Raw genomic sequence first — 9,884 nt, 5'->3', positions numbered from 1 at the left:
CTGTTAAATATACAGAAGATGAAGTGTGAATCATACATCTATATCAAATAAAGATGGTATTGTGACTTGGGATGCAGATGAAGTTTGAAGTGGGTCCTCTGCTTGACATGTATGGCAGTGAAAACAACAAAACACAATAACCTGTTCCTGTTTACAAGACCTTTCAATGCACAGGTACTGCAGCCCGTCTTTGATTTGCATTGTTCTTCGCCTCTCAACGATGCAGAGAAACCCTTTTTTTTTTTTTTTTTTCCTATGGATATACCTTTAACATTTCTCCTTCTGTTTTGCTATAGAGTGATATTAAAAAAGAAAAGTATATATTTAGAAAATTGGAAACAAAGGCAGTTTTGTCTTCTTGATGAACTTTTAAAAACCAGGTCTTCGAATATCACATTAGTTACAGCTGAATACAGGCCTACATATGCTTAGAAAGAAAGAATTCAAATATTTATTATATCAAATGTAATACCACTAAAAAACATGTGTAATAATATGCAGTTTGGAAAATAACATCTGGAATCAATGGGTATATCTGTGCTGATTTGCTTAAACTATTGAAACAACTTTATAACTTGTCACACTGGACATGCAGGAAATAATAATTTTAATTTGCCAAACATTACAATGCTGACTTCAATTCTGTAATACACAAGCACATACATACTCCCATTCATATTTGTGTATGTACTCTTTTGTAGAATCAGATGTTTGGGTGTAAACATGATATTTGCATGGATATATATGTAAATGTAAATGAAACTATGTCTCGTTTATTCTATCAAAACATTAAATTTTATCGCCTTTAAACATACTGGTAGCTCTCTATTACACTTGGCAGCAGAGGAACGTCCTTTACTTCCCAATATGTATTTCAATTTACTATCATCATGACTGGAGTTCAGCCAACCTGCCACCTGTAAACGCACAAACGTAGCAAGATCTCATGTGCTTGCTTGAAAAATAAAAGTACTACCTTCATATATATATAGACCTACATACATCTTTTACCCTTATGCAAAAAAAAAAAAAAGGGGGGGGAGGGGGAGGGAAAGGGTTGCCTCTCTCAAGGCATTTGCAAGAAAAGCTTGCACTCGCAGGCATACTGACACTTATTTCATCTTGCACAAGTAGCGCAGCTGCAACATCTTCACATCAGCGTGGTCCAGTTTGACCACACCTTCGTTGTGATCAATAGACAGGAGGTTTCCGGTCTGTTCCCTTTCTTCTCCAAAGATGACCTGGAAAGGAGACAAGATTTCTTAGAACTTGGTATCACTACTGAATGTCCGTAGGTAAATGTCCTAAAGATATATTTTATATTCAGAGATGTCAGGTGGAGGAGTGGGATGAAGGAGGAGGAGAAGGAGAAGAAGTAGAGATATGAGTAGGGAACATTATCCTGTTAAAAAAAACACATAAGAGCAAGAGGATTTGCAAAGAAGCCAGCGAAGCACAAAGGACCATACTGACCTTAACCCGGTCACCCTGGGCAGGAGTCACTGGTCCCAGGTGTTCCCCAAGAATATTGACTACACGCTCCTCCTCTGGCAGGAACACCGAGCACATTCCACCCTGTAAAATAAAAAATAATAACAATAATCATCATCATCATCAAACATTTGAACTCAAAAATAGATGTATCCATTGACAAATCAAAATGCAACTAAAGTTCCATTTTCATGTAAGTCCACATAAACACTAAATGCGAATAATTTTTTTTTAGCAAGGTGAGAGATGCATGGTACTTACAGAGACTCCTCGGATAACACCAGTCTGGCCAATGAGACCAGAGTCATCGTGGGTCTCCTTGATTCTCACCACGATGTCTGTCGTCTGCCACTCATGCATGCTGAGGGAGTCTAGGCCTGTTGGCAAGGGGAGAGAATTAGTTATTTCCAAAGAGATTTCAGATCTCGCCCAAGAAGAAAGTGTATCTGAAAGCAGATTTTCGTGCCTAAGGAATTGAAAATAACAGTACATCAATAAAAAAAAAAAATTACGGCTCACACACCTGCTCCCGGTGTCTGAGGATTGTAGGGGGAAGGAGCCCCTGGGGTCATTGGACTATAGGAGGCCAGGGGCGATGGAGAGGCGTAACCTGACCCAGGTGAAGGAGATCCCTGGTATCCTGCGCCTGGACTTGGGGTTCCAACATATCCAGCAGGACTTCCTCCAGCTGTAAAAACACACAATATGTTAATCATGGAGAACCAAGAACCGACATGTGAAATTTGCCCCTTTGCACAAACTTCTTTTCATCGACATTTTTACTCTCATAACTTCAGCACAAATTCAGGCCGTGAACTACTTACGCTGGTATCCAGAAGGTGAAGGTTCAGCCTGGTATGGGCTGTAGTTGTGGTCTGAGCTGTACACTGTGCCAGGGGTCTGAGGGGTGTATGGTCCCTGGCCTGCATCGGACTGATAGCCTGGAGTTCCTTTTGACAAAAAAGAAAGAAACACTTACACTAACATCCTCACAGCAATCGTAAGTACACCTGTATAAATCAATGCTCAAAGTACCATCAGTTACAAACTCATTGGAGAAAGATAACGGTTTTGAAGAGACCTCATAACAAGTGATGCATCGTATAGCTCCCTCATTACTAACCAGGATTGTAAGCTGGTGAAGGTGAGGCTTCATCGTAGGAGTAATCGTCTAACTCTGAATGATGTGCAGGAGTGTTGGTGATGGTAGGATCCCATGCTGATTGTCTGTAGATTGATACACAAGATGAAAATATTAGTTACAATATCCTTATTATCTCAATGCTGCTGAAATAACACTCAGTAAACTGATTAAATAATGTAATTATGTCATGGACTCAGTATATACATAAAAGAAACACAAAGCCAGGTACCAAGCTTAATGCCGTACAGTTATACAAAAATCAGACATAGACATAGACCAAATGCAACACTGATCTTGATTCACTCATGACTCACCTTCCAGGAGTTGCTGACCCATCGTGTGATGGAGTCATGCTGCCATAGTGAGGAGTACGTGACCCTTCGTACTGAGGCGTCTGAGAGCCATACATTGGAGTGCGCGAGCCAGTGTTGCCGTACATGGGAGTAGCCGAGCCGCCCCAGGTGGGAGTACGGGCATACGAGGTGACAGATCCAGACCTGGCGGTGGCACCCACTGCTGCCACACGGGACCTGTCCACAATGATGGTCTGGCACTTGGAGTGGAGCTCCACACGAACGGTTGTGTCCGTGGCATCCTTGACGATGCCGACATGACCTGGAGAATGAGACAGGGGAAGGATCAGCCTTTATACTTCCATGATATCTTAGTCATACCAGGAATATGATCAACACTTATTGATAAATATAATAAATAAGCCAAGAAAAAGAAAATTTACCTTTGTATGGCCCCTGTGTAATCTTAATAGTCTGTCCAATGATGCCTCGGTCACGGCCCATGCCTCTACCTCGCCCTCGTCCGCGGTTCCTATCCCCAAAGCCGCGGTCTGCAGCACCTCCACGTTCAGCCCCTCCGCCGGCAGGGTGCGCAGGGGAGCTGAGCCGAGGGGACATGAATCCCGTGCCCATGCCCATTCCACCGACTCCCATGCCTCCACCTGAGGACTGTGGAAAGAGAATGTTGAGTGAATGCAAGTAACCATAAATAACAAGCAAGTGCACACACTAAAAAAAATCTAAATGTTGCACTGATACTGGGATGAGTACCAAATTCCCAAGTATAACAATCTAATAATCTAATAATTCAGTATATAATATAATAATTTAGTAAAACGAGCCATATCATTACTCACCTTTGCCCCACCAGCCTGGACCAAATGCCTCGTCTTGCACACAAAAATTCCACCATTTTCAATCATCATCTTAGAGTGGAGGAAGGCGAAGTTTCGGTACAAGTGTCGGATCTCACCTTGACGACCCTGTAGTTCAGGAACAAGGATTTTCAATTAATTTGTGGAGCTCTTCTGATCTTGGTAAGTCTTTAACATCTAACAAGCTTCACTTGTCTTATCATCTTTATGATCTGTGAGTTAGGTGTTTGGAATCCAGACACAACTTTTACCAAGTACTTTAAAACCAAGAAGTGCAGTAAATAACATCTGTAGGATAGTTTACAAATTTCTTAAAATGCCTTAGAAACAAAGGAAGACCATATGGAAACTGAGTGAATGAAAGATAATCATATTTTGCTTTGGCAAATGACAAGTCACACCCTCTATTACAATTATGTACTTTCCCATTGTTTTTGTGTAATGCATGATTTTAATGTTTCACCATAATGTGAGGTTTATTGCATATACCATGTCAGAGCTGTAATAGACACCTTGTTAGTGGATCTGTACCCATTTGGGGAACCCAGAGCACCTTTGCATTTTCTCCTGCTTACACCTTTGAAATCTAGGTTGTCCAAGAACATTCCACTCCCACCCTCAAGCTATGATGGCAGACAACAGTTCACCAGAGTCTAGACCACAGTTACTCAATAATTATGATCATCAGTGAGTTAGACATGTTCCAACAAATGCAGTGGTCCAGATAAAAATATTTCATGCAATCATGAACATAAGGCAACCAAGCTTCATTTCATATTGACTTATACAAAATATAAAGATGACTAGAGGAGGGCCTTCAAAGTATTTCATCCTTTTTCTCTCCTTCTGGTGCTTAGGGTCCTGCTACAACATCTGATCAAGTTAAAAGGATAATTCTTGTTTTTTTTTTTTAAAGCACAGTTAGCAAAAATTGGAAAGGCTAAATGTACTGAGGGGTCAGATAAAAATAATATGAACTATTATTCACTTCCCTTTAGGTATAATATATTCCATTAATTTGCTTATTTAGTTGATGGTTTTGTTAGTCTATAAACTTAAGCTGTAAAAAACAATTTGATTTTTTTTCTTCAAAATACTAATTTCCACAAGATTCACCTTTTGCTATCACCTTCCATAACTTAAATTCAGATTACCAATAGGATCAAAGGTAACAAAAGAAGATAGGAGACATGAGAAAAAAATATGCTGGAAAAGGGAAGAAGCAAATAATTTAAATATAACCCCCTTGAAAAAGTTAAATAAAAATAAAAAACAAAACTTACCGAATGTGGACCGTCAATAACCTTCACAACATCCTTGACCTGGATGGTGTTCTGTTCCGAGTCTAAGGCCATGGCTCTGCGGTTCTCCTTCTTCTTGTGCACTGCCTGGGGCTTGACGTGGACCAGTTTGCCGTGCATGTTGAGCACCTGGAAGTTCTCCTTCTCCAGTCGCACAATAACGGCAACGGTCTGAGCGCTGTGGGGTAGGATAGGAAGTGAAAAGGTGGACCACTCTGGATGGCTTTAAATGTCTGCATGACTGGAAACAAGCAAACAAAAACATTGACAAACAGTAGAATCAAACTGACAGAATGGAAGCAAAATTAGTGTAAATAAGCAAGGGTGTGGGAATGGAAGAGAAACTGCAAAGGCACTTACTCTAGTGAGACCAGGTCTCCCCACTGGTACTGCCCAAGGGAATCCACGCCTGTTGCTACGTCCGCACAGAGTTGAAGATCTCGAGGCAAGACCTGCCAAGCAATTTAGGTATTAAAGCCAAGATTGAGCTGCAGGTCTAGAAGGGCAATTCAGTAAGTTCATTTTTTCCAATTCAGTCAGGAGAGGGTGGGGTAAGGTGGGGGGGTGGGAGTTGAGAAAGAAAGGCGGAAAGAAAAAAAAAATCAACTACAGCTTATCATGACAACCTATCTTACCTTCAGTTCGTGCATAGTCAAGTCGGAGAAGAGGACAATCATGTTTTCCTCCACGCGGACAATGAGCCCGGTGTCTCCCTCGTAGCGGCCAGCAATCACCTTCACGTGATCTCCTTGACTGAAGTACTTTTTCAGCTCATGAGCCATGAACTCAAGCTCGTCCTTGAGGTCTTCGTGCCTAGGTAAGATTGTGATCTTGTTGCCTAGAAGAGAATAATGTATTTAGTCCTAATGCATCTACAATACAAACATTAACTTCCAAAAATCAATAACATAGGTTGTAAATGACAAAAAAAATTGGGTGAAAGAACAAAACAAAACAACGTGCTACAAAGCCCGTATACTTTACCATCAAGACGCGTGACACGGCCCATCAAGTTCATCAATTCACCCTCGCACACCTCGACATTATCACCAGGGGCAAAGCTGTGGCCTTCATCCTCGCGATTGGAGGTGGTCAGCTGGAGAAATGGTTGAAGTTGAATGAAATTGTAATAAGATTATTAACAATGCTCTCTCCAATGAAGAGGAGAACTGGATGAGTAATTCTTAGCATAGAATTAGTATTCTTCTAAACAAAAGGAATTGTTGCTTTGACTGCAATATGACAGAACCAGAATCTATAAACAATCAGGATAAATATTTGATATGTTGCTTAGGCAAACATAAAAACTATTGAAGAATATAAATCCAAATACCCAATTTGGGTAATCTGAAAGTCCATTCATGAGAGACCCTAAAAAGTCACCTCAAGACAAACCCAAACGGCTTGCAAGCCACATACCTCCATGTCAGCCAGACTCTGCTCCTCGAACTTCTCCAGCTCACTAAGTGTCGGCTTGACACCGTCCGCCATAATGGCCGACATGGCGAAGGTCTTGTAGAGGTAACCCTTTCGAGTGAAACGGTTGCCCTCAAAGATGAGGAAGTCACCATCCTGCGTGACTTCACCACCAATGGCCCTGATGGCATCGATGTCAAAGAGCTTCTGGGCCGGGCGGCGGAACTTCTTGCGCTTGAGGTCGTTGTCTGACTGACTGGATCTGTTGGATGTAAACAAAATTATAGACCTTCAACTGCAATGAAGATACTTTTCAGAATTGATATTGTCTCACATACTGGAGGCAAAGTATAAGTAAAAAAAAAACGCAGATGGTGCAAAGAGAAAACACAAATAAAAATATCATCATGTTTTTATGAATCCTTAACTTCAAAGAGTGAAAGGGAATAGAAGAGCAACTGGCAAAGAAACTGATTATAATTTGTTAATGTTAAATTCAACAAATGTTAATAAAAGAAGGACTCCGCATCATGCAAGAGTACTACTCATGACAGAATGGTAACCACTTTCATGGAACAAGCAGCCTATTCCTTCAACAATTTACAAATCGTACTCCTTACTGATAAGGCTTTTTAGTACAAGGGAATTTATCTCAAATAAACAGAGCACAAGGAGACATAAGATGTGTCATAAACTTTAATAATGAGAACAAAGCCAATGAAAAACAAGAGGGGAAGACAAAAAAGGTAATTCTTTTTAAAAGTAAGATTTCAAGATATCTTCCTATCAACACCTCACCTCAGGGCTCCCCTCATGCGCGTGTAGTCAATACGTGGGATCAGCTTCAGGTGGACATTGTTTTGCGAGGCATCCACGTAGTCCACCTGAGCCAAATCATCCTTGAAGATACCTAGAAACGGACAAAATCATCACTCAAAAACATCGGTTTGATCTTGTAATTGTGTTTGCAATCTTTCCGAGATTATGCGAGATTTGTAGATAACAATTTTGATATTTCTTCCATGGAATTATGCAACATAACATCAACATCCATCAGCCGCTGGCTTATGTGTATATTCATTAGACTAGTCATTTTAGACCAAAAAAAAAAATAGTGTGTCTGTCGGTCTGTCTCTCTCTTTTCTTTTTCATCCTTTTTTTAACTATCTGACACATGTAAAGTCCATCTAATATGTTCAGAAAAAAACAACAACAAAATCCCACCTCTCTTGAGCCTGACCCACGCTCCACGCTTCAGAGTGGGCACTTCCTTCACCACACGCAGCACATCTGTCATCTGACTGATGGGCACCATCTGGAAGATTTTTTACAATGGATTCATTAGCTCCATTAGTAAAAAAAACATCTTTGTTCCTTTTGAACATTCTAGTCAATGTCAAAATTCATTAGAAAAAAAAAATTAACATAATTTTTCATCAAACATTACTGGTTACGATCACAATCATCAAAAGTACTTATTTCACATAACTATGTTTATCATTCCAATCAACATTCAATTTCTTACGGTCTGCTGCCACGTCCCAAGCCTGAGGTTGGACACGCCTTCCATTGCCGCCTTGACGTGGGTCTGTTTGTATGCCTCAAAGTAGAGGTATCCCTTCACGCCCTCTGGAGCCACCACGGACTTGATCTGCAGCGGCTCCTCTGTGAACTGGTAGGCGATCATTTTGCGCATCAGTTGCAAGCAGGTGATCTTTTCCTCGCCGATGCGACACTTGACCATCCAAAGATTGGGATCCCTAGAGTGGAAGAGAAAAGATAGAGAGAAGGTCTAAAACTGAGCTCATTTATAATAAGATCTATCACAAAATTAATTACATAAATCTACTGAATTTCTAAATCATATGGGGGAAAACTATCACACTTCAATATAAACAAAGGACTTAGCCTTCCCACCCTGAGAGACATTCTAGTCCCACTCCACCTCGAACCCCAATCTCAAGCGGACCTGAAAACACCAACCCCAAAGAAGAACAACTGCAAGGGCACTCACTTCACGCCGGGCAAGAGAGTCTGCTGGGTGATCTCATCGCTCATCTCCTCGCCTCCCTCGCCGAAGCGCATGGCTGCTGACGACTCCTCGGCATACTTGCGACGGTAGTACTCTTCGATCTCCTCCTCTCGCTCGTTGCTGTTGAAGTTGAATTGCATGAATTCATTAATCATTTCTTCACTATGTTATCTTTTTTTTCTTTTTATCAAATAAAAATCGTACAGAATATGTATAGAACATCACTCAAACTTCTATTCAAAGTAAGCAATAAACTATACTACATTACAAGCAAAAATAATATATTTCAAAATTCATCTTCCAGTCCTCAAACAGAGACACCTTCATTTTAATGTGTGCATACTCACTCCCACACGCTGTGAGCTCGGCGGTTTGCTTCAATCTCCCTGGCAGTAACACCCACTTCCTCTTTCTCATTCCCCAGCAGGTCATAGTAGTCTCCCTGGTTATAAAAGGAATGAAAATGAATAAAAAAACACCAAAGACAGAGAGAGAAAAGAACCAGCATTCCACCAATATAAAACAATAACTATAACAAGGATATCCAAAAATAAAAGGAGCTATAAAAACATAATTGATAATAAAATATAAAAGATAACAAAATGAGTTCATCAAATAACCATAGAAACATCTTGACTATCTCACAACACCTTGACATGACATGACACACAAGCTCACCTCATCCTCGTCATCATCTTCCCCTTCGTCGTCGTCCACCTCGGCCTCCTCCAAGAAGTAGTCGGACACCATGCCCCGCTTCTTCTTCTTCTTGGGCTGGCGGTCGTCTTCCTCATCCTCCTCGCTGTCATATTCCTGGAGTGGGTGGAGGGAAATCCTTGAATGATGCATTTATTTGGACCAGACAGAAAGAGAGATAAAGAGAGAGAAGAGAAAGAAAGAAAGATATGGTCTACATGTGGACATAAAGTCAATGAATATCAAAAATAATGGAGGGAGAAAAATCCACCCATACCGAGTTGACAAGGTCCTCCCCGTCGGCCGGTTCCTCATCTCCGCTGATCTCTTCCTCACCGCTCCTCGCTTCTTCTGCCTCGTCCGACCTCACCGAACGACTCCTGCTCCTGCTTCTGCTTCTGCTTCTGCTCCTGCTCCTACTCCTGCTACGACTTCTGCTTCTGCTGCGGCTCCTGCTTCTGCTTCTGCTCCTGCTCCTACTCCTACTTCCAGACCTGCTGCGGCTCCTGCTCCTACTGCCGCTGGCACTGCGACTCCTGCTCCTGCTGCCACTACGGCCTCGGCTCACACTGCGACTGCCACGGCTGCCACTCCTACTGCGGCTGCGACTGCGACTCCTGCGCTGGTCTCCCTGTG

At 41.6% G+C, this 9,884-nt stretch overlaps 1 protein-coding gene across 1 annotated transcript in view; it reads right to left on the bottom strand.

Annotated features, from left to right (window-relative positions):
- Spt5 (Transcription elongation factor subunit Spt5) overlaps positions 1-9,659 on the bottom strand; it is a 9,697-nt gene extending 38 nt beyond the window's left edge. Inside the window, exons 1-21 of the mRNA XM_086542075.1 lie at positions 9,526-9,659; positions 9,231-9,365; positions 8,900-8,994; positions 8,535-8,672; positions 8,046-8,280; positions 7,745-7,835; positions 7,319-7,430; positions 6,524-6,782; positions 6,089-6,200; positions 5,740-5,942; positions 5,465-5,556; positions 5,087-5,282; positions 3,786-3,911; positions 3,372-3,597; positions 2,950-3,250; positions 2,615-2,718; positions 2,316-2,441; positions 2,015-2,179; positions 1,753-1,868; positions 1,474-1,575; positions 1-1,241 (exon numbers count right to left, since the gene is read on the bottom strand). The exon at positions 1-1,241 is cut by the window's left edge and continues 38 nt beyond it. Of these exons, the coding sequence (XP_086398201.1) occupies positions 1,113-1,241; positions 1,474-1,575; positions 1,753-1,868; positions 2,015-2,179; positions 2,316-2,441; positions 2,615-2,718; positions 2,950-3,250; positions 3,372-3,597; positions 3,786-3,911; positions 5,087-5,282; positions 5,465-5,556; positions 5,740-5,942; positions 6,089-6,200; positions 6,524-6,782; positions 7,319-7,430; positions 7,745-7,835; positions 8,046-8,280; positions 8,535-8,672; positions 8,900-8,994; positions 9,231-9,302 (3,000 nt within the window). The 5' untranslated portion in view covers positions 9,303-9,365; positions 9,526-9,659 and the 3' untranslated portion in view covers positions 1-1,112. The remainder of the gene's footprint in view (positions 1,242-1,473; positions 1,576-1,752; positions 1,869-2,014; positions 2,180-2,315; positions 2,442-2,614; positions 2,719-2,949; positions 3,251-3,371; positions 3,598-3,785; positions 3,912-5,086; positions 5,283-5,464; positions 5,557-5,739; positions 5,943-6,088; positions 6,201-6,523; positions 6,783-7,318; positions 7,431-7,744; positions 7,836-8,045; positions 8,281-8,534; positions 8,673-8,899; positions 8,995-9,230; positions 9,366-9,525) is intronic.
- Positions 9,660-9,884: the final 225 nt, after the last annotated feature.

The sequence above is a fragment of the Penaeus japonicus genome, unplaced genomic scaffold (assembly GCF_977035675.1).
Source record: "Penaeus japonicus unplaced genomic scaffold, GWHDUDI00000001_assembly GWHDUDI00000011, whole genome shotgun sequence".
NCBI classification, from domain to species: Eukaryota; Metazoa; Arthropoda; class Malacostraca; order Decapoda; family Penaeidae; genus Penaeus; species Penaeus japonicus.
This window is presented reverse-complemented; position numbering and strand designations above follow the sequence as displayed.